The 22269-nt window shown below is 47.4% G+C and overlaps 4 protein-coding genes across 4 annotated transcripts in view; 2 read left to right on the top strand and 2 right to left on the bottom strand.

Annotated features, from left to right (window-relative positions):
- Positions 1–1441: 1441 nt before the first annotated feature.
- Positions 1442–3679, bottom strand: SLC35A4 (solute carrier family 35 member A4). The gene has a single exon (XM_069104371.1). The coding sequence runs from the start codon at positions 3675–3677 to the stop codon at positions 2715–2717; it is 963 nt and encodes a 320-aa protein (XP_068960472.1). The 5' UTR covers positions 3678–3679; the 3' UTR covers positions 1442–2714.
- A 451-nt stretch (positions 3680–4130) lies between these two features.
- LOC138174157 (SLC35A4 upstream open reading frame protein) lies at positions 4131–7063 on the bottom strand. The gene is made up of 3 exons (XM_069104374.1): positions 6821–7063; positions 4825–4923; positions 4131–4331 (listed from the first exon to the last, which is right to left on the bottom strand). Exons 1-3 carry the CDS (start codon positions 6833–6835, stop codon positions 4134–4136), a joined length of 312 nt encoding a protein of 103 aa, XP_068960475.1. The 5' UTR covers positions 6836–7063; the 3' UTR covers positions 4131–4133.
- Positions 7064–7200: 137 nt separating this feature from the next.
- On the top strand, positions 7201–17286 carry APBB3 (amyloid beta precursor protein binding family B member 3). Its single transcript, XM_069104370.1, has 12 exons — positions 7201–7510; positions 8305–8468; positions 8586–8662; positions 8896–8956; positions 9477–9623; positions 10102–10229; positions 10780–10894; positions 11014–11098; positions 11424–11507; positions 11854–11969; positions 12197–12394; positions 13860–17286. Exons 1-12 carry the CDS (start codon positions 7462–7464, stop codon positions 14100–14102), a joined length of 1467 nt encoding a protein of 488 aa, XP_068960471.1. The 5' UTR covers positions 7201–7461; the 3' UTR covers positions 14103–17286.
- Positions 17287–19350: 2064 nt separating this feature from the next.
- SRA1 (steroid receptor RNA activator 1) overlaps positions 19351–22269 on the top strand; it is a 3422-nt gene continuing 503 nt past the window's right edge. The window contains exons 1-5 of the mRNA XM_069104372.1: positions 19351–19503; positions 20313–20438; positions 20936–21138; positions 21866–21967; positions 22264–22269. The exon at positions 22264–22269 is cut by the window's right edge and continues 503 nt beyond it. Coding sequence (XP_068960473.1) covers positions 19398–19503; positions 20313–20438; positions 20936–21138; positions 21866–21967; positions 22264–22269 — 543 coding nt within the window. The 5' untranslated portion in view covers positions 19351–19397. The remainder of the gene's footprint in view (positions 19504–20312; positions 20439–20935; positions 21139–21865; positions 21968–22263) is intronic.

Here is a 22269-nt window from a genome sequence, read left to right as displayed (position 1 = left end):
AGGTTCTCTTAAGAAACTTCAGTGTATCGTTACTTCCTTAGGATAAATACGAACTCATTTGGCAATTTGATTCCAATTTATATTCCCAGTTTGATTTCCTATTACTTCCTAATGTACACCTCACATTCCAGCCAAACTGGCCTACATGCCTGTAGAAGATATTTCATTTTCTGCCTGCACAAGACTTTTCACAAGCCATCCACCCATGCCTGGAATGTTGTCCTCCTCACCTCTGCCTCCAGTCCTACTTTATTTCAAGAAAAAAAAAATACTTCAGATGTATTTATATGCGTGTGTTGCAGCCACCAATGGAATGTAAGATCCCTAAGAATAGGAACAATTTGTATCTTTGAATCCCCAGTGCCTTGAAATTTTTTTTGGCCTAGACATTCAAATTCGCTGGTACAGGGACCTCCCAGTGAGCAAAGACCCTGTACCAATGTAGATTAGTACGTTCTGTAACTGAGAGGTAGCCAGGCACTTAACAAACCTGCCCACTGAAGGGTACTGAAATGAAAGTGAAAAATGGGATCAGTAAATGGCATGGTCAGGAGAGAGGGAATCTATTTTCCTCTGTGTGTGCAGGGAGACAAGAGGATAGATATGAGAAGAAATACGGAAGTAGACTTGACAAAGCTAGCAGCTGACTGCATGAGAGACATGGAGATGAGAGAATGAAGATGATTTTTGAGGTTATAAGTTTCTTACTGGAAAATCAGTGGTTTATTTAAGTGGAACAGGGAAATTTGAAGGTGCTGGTAAGAGGGGGAAATGTACTACTCACATTCAGTAGAGAGATTAAAGTTCGATTGGGAATCATGCAAAAAGACTGAAAATGTGGGAACTGATGAAATAGACAAGGGAGAGAGTATAGGGAGGAAGGTCTAGGATAATATCTATGTTAAAGAGGCAGGAGATGGATGATGATTCTGCTAGGCCTAAGAAGGAAGGTATACAGGAAAACCAGAAGAGATAACCATAGAAATCAACAGAGGGATTATTATCCAGGAGAGGAATATCAGCAATATTACAAGTGACAGAAAGATCAGAGGATCAGAATAGAGAAAAGGTAATTCAATTTAGCCATTTAAATGACTGGCAACCTTTGAGGAGGCCATTTCATAGCTGATGACTGGGGTCAGAAGCCAGACTACTATGGGTTGAGGAGTGAGTAGAGGTTTGGGGGTTTTTTCCCCATTGGAATTTATAGCAGTGAAAAGGCCTGGGCTTGGAGGTTCTACTTCCCTGCTCATTCTTGTCTTAGAACTCAATGAAAACACAAACCACTCTGGTAGCCAGTGACTTCATGGTGCCTGTAACATGACACCCACATCATTAACCTACCTCCTAAGGTATATGTGAGACTCTCCAAGACCCTCAAGTCAGCAGATTAGAACCAGGGGTGGTGACAGTTTACAGAGGACACAAGACACACACAGCATGGCATATGGTAGGGAAATCCCTACTCAGAAACACTTTATTGAGACCTTATTGCTTATGCAGTTAAGGAGACACTGATTGAGCTATAGAAAAATCCCACATGCCCTAGTCTAAGTTACTTCTGTAAAGGAGTCTTCTTCTTACTAGGAAGTTAAGGGTATCCCAGGAAAGGTAGCCAGATTGAGGGTCTAAGAACAGAATACTTTCTAGCAGAAGCAGGGTCCGGGAGTGTAAAGCAACAGAGCTGATGAGAACCCTCTAGACTGAAACAAAAAGGTAGGGGCCATAAGAAAGGGCATGTAGAATTCCTAGTGAACCTGTGAGGCTCATCCCTGGTTTGATTAAGGAGACTCAGTCCTGATTATGGAAAAGCAGCAGCATAGTGGGAAGTGGGTGAGTTTCTTCCAGTAAATACTGGAGCTTGTTGGGGGCAGCAGTGGGGAGAGATACTGGCAAAGCAGTCAGACGACATGGACCCTGGCACTGGCAGAACCTTCCAGAAAGGTTGGGATGGAACACTGGAGGTTAAAGTTGCCCTAGACATTTTGGCTTTCTGGTGCATTGCTGTAGAGTCTAAAAGAATAAAGAGGAAACAGAACAAGCCAGTTACTAGGGTAGCTAGAGATCCAGGCTGGAGTCTAAATTACCACAGGAAAAGGGATAGAGTGAGGCGATCAGGACATGAGGTCTGACAGAGCAGGAAAATAGCTAGGCCTCAGACCTTCCACACAGCAGCTGATAGAGGCAGGATCTCTAACTGATTTTCCTCTGCTCTATACAGTGATGGTAGCAAAAAGGATTTATCAGAATCTGGAGGGACAAACTTGAGCCAACAATAGTTTCCTTGGCAAAACCTCAATTTTGCTTCAGGTCTCCACAGACTCCCCTCATCTCCCACCAGGGGTTTCCCCAGGCCTGACTGCAGCTCTCTCCTCTCAAAGGCACTTCTTTCAGGGATTCTGGCGGGGAATAGCATGAGGAAATAGCAGGCTAAAGCCACACGGGAAGGAAGAAGTGCAGTCACTTAGAGGGCAGGAGATAGGCTAGAAAGGGGCAAAGATCAGAGAACAGCACATACTGGAGCCACCCCTAAGGATAACCTCCCACATCCCCCATCCTGATGAACCTTCCAGCTCCATCAAGGAAGGAGAAAAGCACCCTCTTCAAGAGGTGAATCCTTGGTCACTGGAAAGGACTGCTGACTGCAGTAATATGGAGCCGACATTAACAGCACTGCAGGGCAAAAATAGTTCCAGAGGGTGGGCCCTCTAGCTCTACCTGCCTCCATAGTAGAGATGTACAGCCAGACCAATAAGCAGGAGGGCCAGGAAAAAGGCAGCCGTGAGCTGAACATGAAGCAGGGTGGCTGAGAGCACAGCATTGACAACCAGTGAGGAGGAGACGACAAAGAGACGGGTGATACTGCTCCCGTGCTTCATGATGGCCGACATGAGCAGTCCATTGAGGGCCTGGCTCAGTACCACCAGCCCTGCCCAGGCTGAGAAACCTTCTAGGAGCCCAGGGCCTGGCCCACCTCCCACGTAGAGCCCCAAGTTCATAAGTACCCCAAAGGAGTACAGGAACAGGTTCTGCAAGGCCAAGGGCAGGCGCTGCCTCTTCATGAGCAGCTCGGTGTAGACTGAGGAGAGGCCCGATATGAGGCAGTAGAGCAGGAGTAGCAGCAGACCCAGGGGGGTCACATGGAGGGGCATGGCTTCGGCTGCAGGAGGGGGGAGGAGCCCCCTCGGGTCCTGGAGGCCCGCAGCAGCATAGCAGGCTCCAGCACCAGTCAGCAGCAGCAGTGCCAACCCCTGCCTGGCAGAGAGACGGTGGTTCAGGCAGAGGCAGTAAAGAAGAGCTGTGCTGCCAATCTTGAGGTTGCTCATTACCTGGTAGGTGCTGGGGTCCATGTACCGCTGCAGGTGAATGACGAGATTGTTGTTGGCACCATAAAGCAGGGCAGAGAGTGCAAAGGGGGCAGCCTGGCGCCAAGGCAGAGTGTCCCACAGTCTTGGCTGCCGCCGGGCCATCAAAGAGCATGCTGACAGCAGTAATTTGGTCAGTTCTGTCCAAAGCACAGCTGAAGAGGGGCGGAAGGGGACACGGCCATCTATTCGACACAAGGCCAACAGTGGAGCATGGGCACCGTACATGGTTGTGGACAAGAGGAGCATAAGCACCCATCGGGCCTGGCTTGGGCGCCCTATGCCCGGTATGCCTCCTTCTTCCACATTCATCCCCACTCTACCAACTTAGGCCTTTAGGTAGGTAAGTAATGGCAAGAGTAAGAATGGGGAGGAAAGTCTATAGTCCATCTGGTAAAATTGAGTGATGGAGCCAGCTCCTAGGAAGGGGAATTCAGGACACATTACCAAACTGACAAGGAACTAGGTAGGCCATAGGTTAGAGTCATAAGTGGACAAAGCAGGGACATGAACACACGCGCGCACGCACACACACACACACACACACACACACACACAGAGCACTTCCCCCCCTCCCTCCCCCAACACGTACACGTCTGGAGTAGCTGAGAAAACTAAAAGCCTGGAGAGGCTGGAGACTAAGCAGGACAGCTGGCCTCTATGGCTGATAACCCTACACAGTCAGGCTTGCTGCTTATCCCTAGCTCTTCCTCAGAGAGCTGAGGCCCCTCCTGAGGAGGGCCTGGAGGGGAGACTGCTAAGGGCGTGCTAGTCGGGGCCCTTACGAAGGGCCCGGAGGTAATCCTGCAAGGTCTTCTCCACGTTGGGAACTGCATAGGACTGTGCTGCGTAGACACCAGTGCACACGCCAACTGCGAAGCCCATTACCGCAGATGCTCTTAACTTGGCTACAATATAACCAGCCAGGAAGCCCTTGAGAAAGGGAGATGACAGGAACGAGCCTTCCTGCAAGAAAGTCAGAGGCAGGCAACATGGAAAATACAAGAGTAAGAATCAAATTGGGACACAGGCCTTAGCAATGAGGCTGAAAAACTCCCTGCCTCCCTCTCCTGCCAGGAGCTTTCTGCTCCTAGCTCCCAAGCTAACCCTGAGCTGCAGGTGAATAAAGCGAAGTACACAGAGATAATTTTCTCAAGTTTGTTTGGCCAGAAGACCCGGGAGGAATCCTAGCCCACCTCCACTAGTTCTAACCATTTAAGCCTCTGCCACTTAGTAATTTAGCCTCCCATGCCACAGTTCTCTTTCTGTGACTCACAGGGCTCCTGCCAACACTCCATTACAAAACTGCAGGTAGACATCATTAGTATATGGGATGTGGACACCAGAGAGAGGGAGAAAATGATCTAGAGAAGTACCAAACATCAAGACCACTGCTAAGTGGTATTAGTTGAGGAGTATGTGGATATATTTGTGCCTTCATGCCAACCTTATCAATTACCTGTTCCACACCTGTCTTAACCTCCTCCTCCAGTCGCCGCTGTAGATGTTCCAGCTGATTCTTTAGGAAAGCCAGGTCTTTCACCTTTGGCATCGAGTCCTAGAGTGGTACGAGAGAAGCTTTCTATAGTATAGTCTGAGTCTTCTATACCCTATCTCTCCCTCCCCTCTTTCAATGGCTATCAAGACTCAAGGGGAAACAGGGAGAACCAAAAAATAGTAAATCATGATTTTCCCAGCATACCTCATTTGCTTTCCACGGCAAAGAGTACTTCTACTTTTGGGGTCCCTCTCTCACCACCCTCACTTTGGCCTAGCACTGGCAGCTCCAAACATTATCACAAGTCAAAATGAATGTCCCAAAGGCAGGAGACCCAAACCTTTATCCCCAAGGGACTTTCCTTTTGAAATGATGAGATTTCACTTCCCATACAAATTAATAAGATTTAAACCTTTTCACAGATATATGGATAAGCAGATTTAGTTATTAGGTAAAACAGGATTTTTTCTAGCCCAAACTCTTCAGCTCTAATCTTGAAATTTAAAAAGCTTCTCCCCAGAGTTGGGAGAGAACATTGACACTGGGTACTATCTTCAGGAAAGTGATACTTAGAAGCATGGGGAATTTTGAATTCCTTGGAACAGTAAGCTCTAGGGGCTTTGGATCAGATGGAAAGTGTTGGATGGCTCTATCCCTGGTCTGGGTAAATCTGTTCCCCTAAGGTCAAATGCTTACCAGAATGCTTGGAACAAAGAAAGACATGAGGTGAAGCTGAGCTGGCTCCCTTGGGAGTCTAAAAACCTAATGCTTACAGTCAAAAGAGAAATAATGGGTTGCTTCATGATATCAGGAGGTATACCCCTCAACCCCCATTACTACCTATCTTCAAGAGGAGGCTGGGGATGTCCACCTGTCAGTGATGTTGTAAAAGGGATTCCTGCTCAAGAATGGTACGAACTAAACCGCCCTTTCAACCATGAGAGTCTTTGAAAGATTTTCCGGGATTGATGGAACATGGTTCCTTCCTCTTTTCCCCCATGTTGCCATTGTATCAAAGTGCCCACTTTATTTAAAACACCATAAGCCATGATGTTGATAAGAGGGTGCAGAATATCTCAGTAAAAAGTTCCCTCAGAGGCGGCCAGGTAGCACAGCGAGTGAGAGCACCGGCTCCAGTGTTGAGAAGACCTGGAGATCGAATCCCGGGCTCAGACACGTAGCACCCACCCAGAAACACCTGGCCGTGTAACGTTGAGCAAGTTACTTAACCCCAATTGCTTAGGGGTGGCCAGGTGGCTCAGCGAGTAAGAGTACCAGCTCCAGTGCTGGGACGACCTGGAGATCGAATCCCGGGCTCAGACATTCAGCACCACAACCAGAAATAACTGGACGTGTAACCTTGAGCAAGTTACTTAGCCCCGATTGCTTTAAAAAAAAAAAAGTTCCCTCAGCAACTCACTACCATCTCACGCAGAAGTTTTAACCTGGGCCAAGGAACAGGGTATCTGAGAACTGGAATAAGGACACAAATTATTGCCACGAAAGACAACAGTGGCTGGAGTATCTGCCAGACCCCCCGCGTCTCCCCTCCCCACGCCTTTGCCTGCTAAGAAGATGGATGGAGGTCGGAGAGGTAGGGCTGACTCACTGCACCGGACTACCCGTTTCTTCCCACTCAAATGCTCCTGCAGAGAGAATGCCTGGAGAGGAAGTGGTCTTGGGGGTTGGGCAGTCCAGCCTCTCACTTTACAAACGAGGAAACTGAGGAGCAGAGAGGGGAAGTAATTCCCCCAATGCCATACAGCAAATTTAAATGCCAGCGCTAGAATCAGAATGCTGGTGTCCTGGACTCCTAGCCTACAGCTCTTTCCGGGGGCTGGAGTTTGCAGAGTTGAGACAATGGGTTCGAGACCCCCCAGTGGTCTCTCTGGGGGACGCGGGGAAGAAAGAAGAATAGCCCTGCTCCCTTCTGCCCCACGCTTGCACAGACACTCACCTTGTCATCCGCCATTTTCCCCAGGCGCGCTCAGTGCGCAGCCGCGGCCACGCCCCCGAGCACCGCGACTTCCGGGAACGCCCCGTGAGGCGAGACCGGGTGATGTCGGTCTTATGTCGAAGACCAGATTTTGCACCTTTGCGCGAGTGTTCAAGCGTGCGTGGTGGGGCTGGTGTGAGTGTGAACTGCGCCCGCAAGGGCAGTGTGTTCACGTCTAGGTTGTGGGTGACCCGGGCACCCGTGGGGCTCTGCATGAGTGTGTAACGCTCCACAGCGGGCACCCACCCTAGTCCGGACGATGAGCTCATAGCGGCCCAAAGGAAAGTGTCTGGGCTCTTGCTGGGCCCATGGCACAGACACGCGCGCACATGCCCGCGCAGCCAGCAGGGCCCCTCCGCCCCCACTTCCTTTTCCCTGCCCTCCCTTTCCCCTTCCTTTCCCCTCCCCTCCATCACGCCTGCGCATGTGCGTGCTTGCGGACACCGCACTCCCGCGACTCTGAGCTCACGCCTACCCGGTCCCGGTCCCGACTCCGCCCTGTGTTTGTGCGGCTCTAGCCACGCTCACTGGCGCAGAGGGGCCGGGCTTGTAGGAGCCGCATCCCCGAGGTCGGGCTGGGAGGACGGGCCGGGGCCGGGGCCATGCTGGGCAAGGACTACATGTTAGCTATCATCTTGGTCAACTGCGACGGTGCGTGGGGGTCCGGGGTGTGGTGGGAGAGCGGGAGACTTAAGGAGCCAGGGATGGTGGGGAGGGGAGGGTGGCAGAGATGTGATCGGAAGAGACCGCGACCGATGGACCCGAACAGGACCCAGCAGGACCCAGGAGGACCAGATGCCCAGAAAGAGGGACTGGAGTTGGGAAGGGTTTGGGTCGGGAGGGGGTGGGATGTTGCATCCTTGAAATACAGAGGGAGCAGCTGAAGCAGACCAGAGACACTGATTCCAGATGCAGCTGCAGAGCTCTGGGTATGTCTGGTCAGTATTTCAAACTCTGCTTACCTCACACCCTTCGTAGTTGGCCCTTCCCTCCCATCCCAGACATATGCACAACCCAGGGAAAGGAACTTGGTGTAGGTAGCACAGGGACTCAACCAGTTTTTGTGTCATGGACCCGTTTGGCAGTCTGGTGAAGCCTATGGACCTCTTCTCAGAAAAATGTTTTTTTAATACGTAAAGTAAAATTACATAGCACTATAAAGAAAGCCTGTTATATTTAAATGAAGTTATAAAATTAAGCAAAAGAATTCACAGACCCCAGGTCAAGAACCCTTGGAAAGGAGTCTCTATTTTGCTTGCTTATTAGCTATGTGACTGTGCAAGTCACTTTAGCTATCTGGGCCTCATTTTCCTCATCTTCAAAATGAGAGAGTTGGATGAGATGATCTCTAAGGGCCTTTCTGGCTCTGCTTGACTATGGGGTCTGGGGCTGTATTATGTCTGAATACCTTAGAGTCCACACTCTTGACCATGGTGCTCTTACAGATGACTTGTGGGGTGATCAGAGCCTAGAGGGAGAGCCAGGGTTGCCTCCTGGGTGGCGAAAGATCCATGATGCTGCTGGCACCTATTACTGGCATGTCCCCAGTGGTAGTACTCAATGGCAGCGCCCAGTCTGGGAACCTGGGGATTCTGTACCACCTGACTCGGTATGTAGAAGTTGGGGAAAGATTAATAATATCTCTTGGGACTGGAGGGGATAGTAATACTTCTGTTAGGGTCCCTGATCTACTCATTTGACTTTAAGTTAACCTCCCTCTCCACAGGGCACAGGAGGGGCTTGGGGATTACGACCCCCCAAAGGGAGATCATTCTCTAGCCTGGAAAATTCACTGGACCGAAGGTAATCAGGATAGGGATGTGGATTTCAGTGTCTGCTAAACTTCCTACCGGGAGGCAGGGGGAGGAGAGGGTGGGTGGATAATCTGACTTGTGACTAGATGATCAAAGTTAGTCATCTGGCTCATTGGCCACCATGTTAGAATTATGTCTCTTCTTCTTGGCCCTTTGGGTTTTGAGTGAGTTGGTGGCTTTTCCTATGGGGAGCCTCCTCTCATTAGCCCTTCTCTGTTTCAGGACTTCTCTACCCTGGTGTGGGGAAGAAACCTACATCCGAAACATGGAACCAGGCTCCAAGGTAGAGGGTGGTGGGTACCAGTGCCTACTTTTGAGCAACAGGGATCCTCTGGGAATGTGGAAGCAGGCATTTTAATGAGCTCTTAGAATTGGATCCTGGACCAGAATGATCTCTGGGCATGGGGTGGTAGGGAAGGGTCATGATAGAGCCTATCATTAGGTACAAAGGGGATCATGGCCTGTGTTTCCAAAGCCAAGTGTGCATCATGTGCTATACTTTGGTCCCCTTCTTTCCTAGGGGATGATGGGTTTACTTGTTAGTATGATACCGATAGTTGCTGTGTGCCCATGGGCAAGACATTTAACTTTTCTGAACCTTAATTTTCTCACCTGTGAAATAGACTTCTACTGTTTCCAACTACATTGTAAAACATCTAATTAAGCCCTGTATAAATGTGAGTTATTTCTGTGATAACTATGGGGTCTCATCTGTAGAGGAGGAGCTTGACTCCTCATTCCTGCAATCCTAAATTCCCTCTTCCCCAATTAACCATTTCCCACCTGGCCCTACTGTCTATCAGTGCTTTGCGGTACGATCTCTGGGCTGGGTGGAGGTGCCTGAAGAGGACTTGGCACCTGGAAAGAGCAGCATTGCTGTCAATAACTGCATTCAACAGCTGGCACAGAGCCGGGGTCAAAGCCGACCACCTGCTAGGGCCTGGGGTGAGGTAAGTTTACCCAATGGCTGCTTGTTCCCCTTTCTCAATTTCCCTCTTCTGTGGCTTCGGTTAGAAGGACTCAGAGGCTGGATAGAAGTAACAGCTAGTATCCCTGGCTGGGGGCCTTCAAGCTTAGGGGCAGCAAGGAACACGAAGTTTTTTGAAGTCATTTGAAAAGATTCAAATCCCTATTACCTCTTGTGTGTTGTCTTGGACAAATGTTACTTCCCCACTCTTAGATTAGATTTTGTCTAAAGCCCTTTCAGTTTTAAGTACTGTGATTCTAGGGGCACATGGAATTTTATCTGATTTTTTTCTTTCTCCTTCCCCAAGTCTCTAAATCTGGCCCTTTAGACTAACCTCTCTGTCCTATTTTTCCAGAAGCCATTCTCAACCCCACTATCCCCTTGGAGCCCTCCATAAGTCATTCACTACTTACAGAAACCCTCTTTTTGTTTGTTCCCTAACTCCCCTGGGAACTCTACAGGGTCAGAACATGTTGATGATTTTGAAGAAAGACACGATGAGTCTGGTGAATCCCCTGGACCACAGCCTAATCCATTGTCAGCCCCTTGTGCACATCAGAGTCTGGGGTGTGGGCAGCACTAATGGCCGGTGAGAAATTCATGGACAACTTATTTTCCTGAAGATTCGAAGCCCCTCTCCTTCAGGAGTGATTTCTCTGACGCTGACCCCCCATGGACAGTGATTCCCTAATCTTGCCAAGCTGCATCTTGATTTTAGACCCCTTCCAGACCCTGGCCCTCTGACCTTGCCATGCTGGACCTTAGTCCCAGACCTTTCCCAGACTTGACCCTCCTAGATGGTGATGCCCCTCTTTGTTCTGGCATGGACCTGGTGGGGGAGGGCAAACTGAGCTACTTCCTGCCTCTGAAAGGATTGGGAAGGATGGGGATGAAGCAGGAAAGGGCTGGACTGACTGTCCCCTATGCTCTTCACATGCTTCTGGATCAGGGACAGGTGAGTGGCAGGGCCAAGTGCCCCATCTATTCTCCTCCCTCACTTATTTCCATTCCCTTTCACTCATAAGACCTCTGTCCTCTGTTCCTAGATATCCTCTCTTCTGTCTTTCTCCTCCTCCCAAAGTCTTTTCCCTTTCTCTCCCATCATTCAGTTTCCCAACCCCATCCCTACTCCCTCACAGGGACTTCGCCTTTGTGGCGGGTGACAAGGACACCTGCATGTTGAAATGCCACGTGTTTCGCTGTGATGTCCCAGCCAAGGCCATTGCCAGTGCCCTGCATGGGCTGTGTGCCCAGGTGAGGGGCCCTGAAGGGGATATGGTAGGAGGGGACTGCAGGTGAATGGGGACAACATGAGTCCCAAGAGTTCCCCTTGCCTGATCTCTCACCCCGACCCCAGAGTGTTTATATTGCAGATTCTGTCAGAGAGAGCTGGGGTGATTGGTGACCCTCCTCGATGTTCCTTGGACCCCATCTCCCCTGAGGATCTACCCAGGCAAGGTATAGCCAGAGGGTGGGGTAAAGAGTAGGGACCACGAGGACAATAGCCGTGAAAATAGTTTAGTGTGGTTTGGTGGATATCTTGGGGGAAGGTTATAGTGGGTGGGAAAGCAGTCCCTGGAGTTTTGCCCATACTTTGTAACCATCTTTTTCTGTTCCTCTTTCACAATGAGGGGCCCTGGAAGTGGCAGGCCCTACCTATCTGGTCCTAAACCTATGAATTGGGAGTAGGGAAGCCTTCCTCTCCAATGCTGCACCTGCAGTGGATACTCTGGGGAGGAACGCTGACTTTGAGGGGGCCACAGTGATTTTATCTACCCCTCAGTGGAACTTCTTGATGCGGTGAGCCAGGCTGCCCAGCAGTATGAGGCTCTCTACGTTGGGACCCTGCCAGTTAACAAGGCCATGGGTGAGGAACTGCTGGAGCAGGGGAAACATTCAAGGCACAGCTGGGTGGAGGAGAATGGAGTGGACATGGGACTAGAAATAAGGCTTGAGATTCTGAAATGTCTGCATCTTGAAGTGTTTATTGTCTCCATGTAAGGTCTAACCATATAAAAAGCCTGAGGGCCTGATTCTCCCTCCCCCCCTCACAATTTATCTTTACTTGGTCACGCTGCTCACCTTTTCTCTGGGCCCAAAGTGAGCCAGAGGGTCCACACTCCTTTTTTCTTAAAAGTTTCCCTGAGTTCCACCCCCCAGACTCCCATCCCTCCGGACCAGGATAGAAGCTGCAATGGATGTATCCCCCTCAGGGATGGATGTGCTGAATGAAGCCATTGGGGCCTTGACTTCCCAGGGGGACCATCATTCCTGGACCCCAACTATACTCAGCGTCTCTGACTCACTCATGACTGCATTGCCTGTCCAGGTAACAGGGATTGCCAACCATTAAGTGCTAGAGGAGGAGATCCCAGTTTCAGGAGGAAAGGGGGAGGAAACCAAGATCTTGCTTGTGTGTGGAATACTGAGGCAGGACCACTGAGGCAGGAATTGAGGCCAGAGCTCTGGGGTGACGGGAGAGCATTCATGGGAGGGGGAGGTCCTCAGTAAGGGGCCAGCCCCCATTGATGATTGCATATTGGGGTGGGGGGAAAGGGGCAGGTAAAGCTGGGTGCAGAAGAAGAGCCACTGTGGCAATGTCCAGTACGACATGTGACCTTCATTGGTGTTGGCCATGACCCCCACACCTTTGGACTCATTGCTGACCTTGGTCACCAGCGGTTCCAGTGTGCTGCCTTCTGGTGCCAGCCCCATGCTGGGGCACTATCTGAGGCTGTTCAGGCTGCATGCATGGTGAGCTTTGAGGTTGGGGAGGAGCTTGATCAGGGATGAGGGAGGGACCCTGGGAAGGGAAGGATGGTATTTTCAGTACATTCCTGAACTGTGGTACATAAAATTCTTGATCACTTAAGAATTTCCTTGGCCTACGTGGACTCCTTCCTCATAGTTGGGAATTAAAAGAGCCATTTGAGGATGCCCTGTGTAGGCCTTATGCTTCAGGCATCACAGATGGTAGATGATCAGACAAACAAACATCAACTGATAGTAGCCTTTGGACAGCTCCTTTCTCCAGAGTCAGCTTTATGGAGTTTAGTGGTAGTCAGACAGGATAAAGCTGCCCCTTCTGCACTCCTGGCTGTCTCCTACAAATTAATTCTTCCTCAGATTCCTGTTCACCTCCATCCTTTTTACCTCAAAAATTCCCTGATTATGATCATTCCCTCCTGCCCTTTACTTTCATAACCCTGAGGTATCTTTAACTCTTCTCTCTTCCTCAGATTCCATCTCATTAGTGAATACCTCTTAATCTACCTCTCTGGTCTCTAATCTTGTTTTAACCACACCAGGATAAGTCCTTAATACCATCTCCTTGAAAGTAGTAGAGATTGTACTGTCTCCATTCTTTGGAGAAAGATGCCATCTTTGGATGGCTCTAGTCTGTCATTCATATTCTTGCCAGAATAATCTTGTGTATAGACCTGATGCTGTCATTTGATCCCTCATAAAGCTTCAGTTATGGGTGGCTAGGTGGCGCACTGAATAGAGCACAGGCCCTGCAGTCAGGAGGACCTGAGTTCAAATTTGGCCTTAGACACTTAACACTTACTAGCAGTGTGACCTTGGGCAACTCACTTAACCCCAATTGCCCTGCCTTCCCCCTTGCAAAAAAAACCCAAAACTTTAAGTTATTCCCTCTTACCCTCAAGTAGAGTTCAGAGTCTTGCCTGGCATTCAAGGACCTTCACAATGTGGTCCACTGTACTTTTACAGCCTTACTGTGTGCCACTCTTCTTCATGCCTTTTGTGGTCTAGTCAAACTGTATTATTGCCTATCCACCAAACACACAATGTAATTGATCGCCTGGTTCTTTTCTTTTGCTCACCTTATTCCCTATTTCAAATATCCTCCATTCCCTTTCTTCACATGTTGAAATCTTACCCAATCTTTAAAACCCAAATTAAGTGCCATATGGTCCAGTAATCTTTCCTGATGTTCTTGCTTTGTAACAACCTTCCTCCGAGACCTCTCAGAATGCTTTTGTTTAATAATTCTCTAATACACTTATGTTATATTGTATGTTGTAGCCATTTATGTTAATGTCTTATCCCACCATTAGACTGTAAGCTCCTTGAGTACAAGTGTGGTATCTTTTCTTAAGTTTGTGTATCCCTCAACTATTACAGGACTATATACAATAGGTGCTTAATAAATGTTTATATTATGTCGTATTGTATTGTATTGCATCCCTGTTTTTAGGTACAGTATCAGAAGTGTCTTGTGGCCTCTGCAGCCCGAGGGAAGGCCCGGGGCGCCCAAGCCCGGGCTCGACTTCGCCTCAAGAGGACAAGCTCTGTGGACTCTGCAGGAGGGCCCCTGCCTCTCCCACTCCCCCTGCTCAAGGGTGGAGTTGGAGGTGCAGGGGCTGCCCCTCGTAAAAGAGGTGTATTCTCCTTCTTTGACTCCTTCCGACTGAAACCCTCCTTATTGCATATGCCCTAGATTGAGCTGGGGAAGGTCGGGAAAGGGAGACTTTGGGGGCCCTGTCAGCAGTTTCACACCACTCATATTCTAGGAGTCTAACTGGCCACCCTACCACCTCCCTATTCTCACCTGCCCCCATTACCTGTGGAGTCTTCCTTACTTGCCCCTCATCTTTCTGCCTGCCCTATCCCTATCTCTTCTATTAATATAGTAATAATTTATATTGAATATTTATTAATCTTCTCTGGGTTGACTGCACCCTCTACCCTTGTCCCAGACCCATTTCCCCTGCCTTCTTCCTGGTCCCTTAAGATCCCTGCCCCTGTCCAGTTCTGGGCAGTTGGCTCTACCTCAGCAACACTTTTTAGCAAAATCAGTTCAAATAAAATCTCAGAGTGGCCTCATTGGGTGTGACTGTGCTGCCACAGAAGGGGTCAGTGGCTATTTCTGTGCTTGGTGCTAGGAGATATAGATGGTTCATTTGGAAAGAATATGTCCAGAGGGAAATTTGACTAGAGCTCTTCTCATGCAGAAGGGGTTAAGAGGTGCAGACAGCAGATAAATCTTGAGCATAACCACTGCCTTCCAGTCTTAGGGATTGGGCACTTAATTTACAAGAGCAATCAGCAAACATTAATTAAATACTAGATTCCAGGCACTATTCTGGGTGCTGGTAATAAAAAGAGATGTGAAACAGTCCCTGCCCTTAGGGAGCTTACAGTTCACTGGGGAGGCAATATTTACACCTATAAGTAAGTACAAAAACATTTTAAATATTATAAAGAAAATAAATATAAGGTGTTTTGGGGAGAGGACAGAAGCATTGGCAGCTGGAGGTGTCAAGAAAAGTTTTAGTAGAAACAAGCATTATAACTGAGCTTTGAAGAAAGCTAAGTATTATAAGAGGTAAAGAAAGTGCAATCCTGGCCTGGGGCACAAATATGGGAGATGGGATGCCACATATGAGGGACAATAATAGTCCCATTTGGCTAGATGGAAGAGTGAAGGAGAGTAGGGTGGAAAGGAAGGTTGAAGTTGGGTTCTGTTACATGCCAAAGAAAGAGTTAGCATTTGCCTTGGGCCACTAGGTAGCACAGTGAATAGAGAGTAGGACCTGGAGTCAGGAAGAAATTTGAATCCTGAAGCAGACACTCTTTGTGTAATAAGTCACAGTTTTAGCCTCAGTTTTAAAAAAATTAGTTTTTTATTACATTTTGAATTCCAAGTTGGCCCCTTTTCCCCTCCCAAAACCAAATTAGAGAAGGCCAATATTTGATATATATGTGGAACCCTACGATGTATATTTCCATGTATCAGTTCTTTCTCTGCAGGTAGCTAGCATTTTCCCTCGTAAGTGCTTTGGAGTTGATTTGAATGCTCATATAACTCAGAATAACTTAATAATTTGGTTACTCTTTGAAAAATATTATTATTGTATATAATGTTCTCTTGGTTCTTTTCACTGCATTACTTAGTGCAAGCCTTTCCATATTTTTCTAAAATCAATCTGCTTATCATTTCTTATAGCATAGCAATATTTCATTACAATCATATACCACAACTTATTCAGCCATTCCCTAGTTGATGGGCATGATATCCCCTCAGTTTACAGTTTTTCGCCATGACAAGTTGAGCTGGTATGAATATTTTAGAACATAAATTCTTTTTCTTTTTTTCTTCATTACCTTGGGAAACAGACCTAATAGTGGTATTGCTGGGTCAAAGAGTATATACATAATTCCAGATTGCTGTCCAAAACGGTTGGTTCGCTTTACAATTCCACTAACAGTGTATTAGTGTCCCAGTTTTTCCATATCCCCTTGAACATTTATCATTTTCCTGTTCTTTCATTTTAGCCAATATGATAAGTGTGAGATGATAACCTCACTTATTTTAATTTACATTTCTCTAATCAGTAATTTAGAGTATTTTTTTCATATGATTATATATAGCATTGATTTCTTCCAAAAGCTGTCTCTTCATATTCTTTGATCATTTATCAATTGGTGAATGACTCATATTCTTATAAATTTGACTCAGTTTTCTGTATATTTGAGATACAAGGTTTTTATCCAAGAAACTGAAAAATTTCCCCCAGTTTCCTGCTTTCCATCTAATCTTGATTCCATTGGCTTTATTTGCAGAAACCCTTTTTAATTTAATGAGAATTATCCATTTTACATCCCACGATGCTATTTCTTGTTTATTCATAAATAATTATATTCCTAAATCTGATAGGTAATATGTTCCATGTTCTTCTAATTATATCTCCCTTTATGTCTAGGTCATATATCTATTTTGACCATATCTTGGTAAATGGTACAAGATTGGTCTATACCTTGTTTCTGCCAGACCCAGTTTCCCCAGCAGTTTTTACCAGATAGTGAGTTCTTATCCCAATGCTTAGCTCTTTACATTTATCAAACACAACGTTACTATAATAATTTACTACTGTGTATTGTATATCTACTTTAATCCACTGATCTACCATTCTGTTTCTTAGCCAGTACCAGATAGTTTGATAATTACTAACTTATGATACAGTTTTAAGATTTGGTTCTGCTAGACTTCGTTCCTTTACATTTTTTCATTAGTTCCTTTGACATTCTTGATCTTTTGTTTTTCCAAATGACTTTGTTAATGTTTTTTCTAGCTCAATAAAACAATTTTTTGGTAATTTAATTGGGATGGCATTGAATAAGTAGGTGAAGTAGAAGCAAACTCAGTTCCTTCATTTACAAAACAGTGTTAATGGTGTTACCTATTTTACAGGATTATACAAAATGTTTAGTAAACCTTAAAGTGCTATCTATATAAATGCTAACTATTACTGTTATTATCTTAAGTGAGAACCATTGGTGTTTATTGAACCAGGGAGTGGCAATAGGAATGTCACTCTGGCAGTTACCTGCCATTACTGGCCTGAATTTGTCTCATGCTTGGAACAGAAGCCAACATGGTGCAGTGGTCCCTGTCAAGTGCAGTATGGCACTACCCCCACTTGGTCTCAGTTTCCTCATCTGTAAAAAGGTGTGTTGGACTAGATCAGGGATTAACATTTTTTTTTGTGTCATGGACTCATTTGGCGAAGTTTGGTGAAGCCTATGAACTCCTTGGTATATTGTTTGTTATCTATGTTCATCATTGAAGGAAATACTTAAGTTCAGTTAACAGTGAAAATAAAGATGTAATTTTTCCCCCATTCAAGGTAATGGCCCCCCAAATTACTACCCCATAATAACTTTTTTTTTTTGCCTTTTGGAGGGTGATTGGGGTTAAGTAACTTGCCCAAGGTTACACGGCTAGTCAGAATAGATAATTTTAAAGGTTCCCTTCGACAAATTGGCGAAAGGGGTATTCAGTTGGCTTGCTATTTTGGGGTGGGGGTAGGGGAAAGACAAAAAAAATTTAAAAGAAAAAAAAAGTTCCCTTCAAGTTCTTAAGATGCTGTTCCCCAAACTGGAAAGCTGGCCCAGGGTGATGGGAGAGGAGAGGCAGCAGCACAGAAGAATTGAGAGCACTCCTAACTTGGAAGTTGGGAAATCAAGCTTCAGGAGTGTGCTGGTAAATGTTTAACCACTGAACTGGGGGGGGGGGGGGGGGGGGGGGGAAAGGGGGGATGTAAACAGTACACAATTTGAAGTTTAATCAAGATTATTCTCTACTTAAATCTAAACCAAAAAAATAAGTCCTATTTATAGCCATTGCCAATTTCTGAGTTGCAAATGTTCACACGGAAAACAACATTGGCTCTTGCAGGCTGAGCTGGCTAAAGTATTCCCTGCACCTGCCTTTCAGTTTTAACTCTTCAACTTCGGGAAAGTAATTTCACTTCTTTCACCTGCCTCAACTATAAAGCAGGAATGATGGTACTTGTGCCACCATTCTGGCAGTGATGTGAGGAAAGTGTTTTGTAAACCTTAAAATACTACAGAAATGTGAGTTTACTCCTTTTGAGTTTTCTCCTGTGCATTAGGGCATACAGAGTATCTTGTCTCCATGTGACAGAAGGCACTGGGCTCTCAGAGGGCTATGTCATCACCCTCTCTTCCTCCTTAATACTATTTCATTTGGTGATCTCATCAACCCCCTTGGATTTAAGTATCATCTATCTGTTAATGATTCTCAAACCTACTTATCCTGCCCTAACCTTTGCTGACCTCCAGGGTCACATCTTTAACTACCTTTCAGGTTTCTCAAACAGGATGTTCAGCAAGCAGATAATTTAAACTCAACATTGCTGAAATTGAGCTCATTATTTTCCTCCCAAATTCCATTCCCTCCAGACTACCCTAATACTGTCCAGAGCCTCTCTTGACTCCCATGGCCAAGACTCCCATGTCCAATCTTAGTTGCCAAGGCCTGTCAGTTTTCACCTTTGCAGCATTTCTGGAATACAAACCTTTCTCTCTTCTGACACTGCTACAAGTCTGGTGCAGGCCAACATTTACTAAGTACCTACTATGAGTATGGCACTGTGATAAACACCAAGGATACAGAAAGAGGCAAAAGACAATCCCTGCCTTCATGGAGCTCACAGGTGCATGACCTGCTGGTCGGTCTCCCGGTCAAGTCTTCCCACTACGACCGGTCCTTCACTCAGCGGCCAAAGTGAAACCTCAAGTGCAGTTTGGACCATGTCACTTCACTTACTCCATAAACTCCAGTGGCTCCCAATCACCTCCAGGGTCTGATACAGGATCAAATACAAGTGTTCAAAACCTTTCATAACTTGCTTCCTTCCTACCCTTTCCAGCCCTCGCACCTTACAGCTTCCCCAGTACTCTTGGATCCGGTGACACCGCTGGCTGTTCTTGAACAAGATCCTTGGCCGCGGAGACATTTTCTCTGGCCGACCCCGTTCCCGGAACCCTCTCCCTCGTCTGTCTCCTGCCTCCCCCGGCTTCAAGTCCTTAATTCTAGCGCCTTCCCTACTGCTTATAGCTAATTTATTCTCTATCTAGCTTGTACGTCCGTATTTGTTTGCTTGGTTTACCCCACCAGATTGTCAGCTCCCCGAAGTCTGGGACGATTCTCTTTTTAACGTATACCCCCCCCCCCCCAAGTGCTTCACAGTGCCTGGCAACAACAGGTGCTTAATAAATGTTTAGGGACTGACATGTACTACCTGGCTCCAAAAGGAGGTGGCTAAACAGGTCGGGGAGTGGGAGAAGTCGCTAAGACTCGTGCCTGCCCCATTCGCCGAGCCATAACAAATGCAAGAAGCCTAAAGCAGCCCAGTCTTCGCTAGCCCAGAAACTGGAGGGATGGGGAGATAAAACTGCTGCGGAGCGCGAGCCGCGGGACGCCCCAATGAGAAGCGGAGCAGCACGGCGCGGCCCGCCTCCGGAAGTGACACAAGCACTGCCCCGCTGGCCGTGCGGAAGTGAGGCGATGGCGGAGCTGTACGTGAAGCCGGGTGAGTTGCGCTCGGCGCCTCCACAGACCCCTCTAAGCGCCCAGGCCGGAGGACTCGGGCTGGGGCCTTCCGAGGTGGGGGTGGGGGTGGGGGTGTGGGGGCGGGGCGGTTACGTGGTGGTAGGGGTGATGAGGTGCAGGGTAAGACGGCTCTCGGCCCCAGCTTTCCCCTTCTGCCTGAGCCTCTCTCTCCATCCTTTTTGCCCTTCTCCCCGCCTCCCCCTTCCTCATTTTCTCCTTCCCCTTCCTTCCCTCTATCCTCACCTCGCCCTCCCCTCTTCCTCCAACCTGTACCTCATCTCCCTCTTCACCTCCCCATTTCCCTCCTGTCCTACCCTCTTCGTCCCCTCCTGCCCTTCCTCTCCCTCTTCGTCCCCTCCTGCCCTTCATCTCCTTCTTCCTTCCCTCCTGCCCTTCCTCTCCTTCTTCCTCCCCTCCTGCCCTTCCTCTCCTTCTTCCTCCCTTCTACACTTTCCCTCCCCATCTTCTCTCCCTCTCCGACCTGTCTTCCTCCTACCTTCCTCCTTTCCTCTCCTACCTTCATGCCTACCTCCTTTCCCTCTCCCTCCCCACGTTTCCCCGCCTTTTTTCTCCTCTTGCTCCTGCCTTCTTTCCATTTTCCTCCCTCTTCTCCCTTTCTTCTCTTGACCTCATCTCTTTTTCTACCTTTTCTCCCATCATCTTTCTCTTGTTTCCGTCTTTTCTAATGCCTTTACACTCTTTTGTTTTTCCTGATTCCTTCTTCCCCCACCCCCACTTTCATTCTTTTTCTCCATCTTTTCTTCTTTCCCCATTTGTCTTCAATTTCAGGGAACAAGGATAGAGGCTGGAATGACCCTCCACAATTCTCTTATGGGCTGCAGACCCAGGCTAGCAGTCATAAAAAGACACCCCTCACTAAGCGGGTTGCAGCTCCCCAGGATGGTTCTCCAAAAGGTGAGTGCCTGTTAGCCCAGTTCAGATCCCCATTGTGATTAGGGGAGAGTTGCCTGTATTTCCTTTATGCAGGAGACTTTGGCCTCTTTCATCCTTTTTCTGTCCTTTGGGACAGTTCTTGCCAAAAGGTTGTAGGATTATAGATTTGGGCTTGTTCTTCTTGAACATTGACACAGACTTCCTAAACCCAAAATAGTTTCTGGTTTAATAAGTAGTCCTTGTTCTTACAGGGGTTTAAATTGTGAGAAGTGTACAGGGTCCCAGCTTTAGCTTCTTAATGAAAAAGTTTCCTGTTTCCCTCCTCTGCTCCTCCCCTTCTAGCTATCTAGTCCTGAGGCCATTGACCAGGAAAGGCTGAAGGAAATTAATTGGTTTCTAAAATCTCAGGAAGAGGTGCTGGTGGGGGCAGTGGGAGAGGATGAAACTGAGGGCAGGGCTTCTCACTAGTTGGGCCAGATCCTCAGTGCTGTTCTCAGCACATTGATTTACCTTCTCAGTGCCTGCCTCAGAGCCTTTTACTGGGGCTCCTCCAGTGGGACCACCACCTCTCCTGACAAAGGCTCCAGGGCCCCCTCTTGGGGGAAGCTCTTCTCCTTTGAGGTTGAAACCTACCAGTTCCCCAGTCACTTGTGAAATAATGCTGGAAGATGTGCTGGGACCCTTGGAACAGGCTTTGGAGGACTGCCGGGCTCATACACAGGTGAGGCCCAGGGGAACCCAGTTTCAGGATGGAAGTTGAGCTAGGGGAATTAACTAGATTGTAAACCACTCACTCAAGAACACAATTTGTGTCACATCCATCTTTCTATCCTTAGTGCCTTCTACTTAAATTCAGTCTCCCTCTCCTCACCCCTAAAAGGTACAGTGAAATACTCTAAACTTTTTAAAAAAGAAGGGACTAGATTGGGCAGGTGCTGAGTTAAACCTAGACAGCATCGTATAGATGAGGTAAAAATTCTTTCATGGAAAGGACACTGGATTTGGAGTTGTAAGTACTCGAGTTAAAATTCTACCTTTGTGTAACTACGTAAATCATATCACCTCTCTCTGAGCCTGTGTCCTTGTGTACAACATGAAGGGGTTGTACTAAGGTCCCTTTCAACCCTAAATTCCATTATTCTCTTGTTCCTTCATCTATTAGAATTATACTTGATTATGTGCTCGTTAAGGTGGAACAAAGCAGACCTTGGGAATGTGTCCCAAGCATTACACACATTATCTTGGCTTTGTCTTCAAGGGAGGTAAACACTTTTCTGTTCTGATCCAAGGTGCCTCACTATAATTCTCTGGAGGAGTAGAGCCTAGAGGGAAGGAAGGGGCTTGTTGGATGGTAAAGAGTAGGAGGAACAGAAGAAAAAACCAGAATTGTGGAGGGAAGATGAAGAGGTGGATTAGAGCTCTGATTTGGGAAGTTTCTGTGTACTCAGAAACAGGTCTTTGATGACATCAGCCGGCGCTTAGCCTTGCTTCAGGGACAGTGGAAGAGTGAGAAGCTGTCAGTCCCTGTGAGGAAGAGGATGGCACTGCTGGTGCAAGGTGAGTTATGCTCAGGGACTCCAGGATGCCTTGAATTCTGCCACTCATCTCCCTATGTGGCCAGAAAAGCCTTGGGTAGAGCCAACACAGTTGACAGTCAACTGGAGAGACAGCAGGATATAGTGGAAATAAGTTCCACTGCATTTGGAAGCAAGACACTTGCCAGCTCAGACCCAAGCTATGGCATGCCCCTTAACCTCTCTGAATCTATTTCCTCATCTGCAGAATTAAGACTTCTACTTGATAGGGTTGTGGTGAAGAAAGCACTCCATAAGCCTTAAAGGGGGAGGGGGGG

Source organism: Petaurus breviceps, unplaced genomic scaffold, assembly GCF_028583685.1.
Source record: "Petaurus breviceps papuanus isolate PSGF00001 unplaced genomic scaffold, PetGlider_PUasm1.0 685, whole genome shotgun sequence".
Lineage (NCBI taxonomy): Eukaryota > Metazoa > Chordata > Mammalia > Diprotodontia > Petauridae > Petaurus > Petaurus breviceps.
The sequence above is the reverse complement of the archived record's forward strand: the minus strand, read 5'-3'. Positions and strand labels throughout refer to the sequence as shown.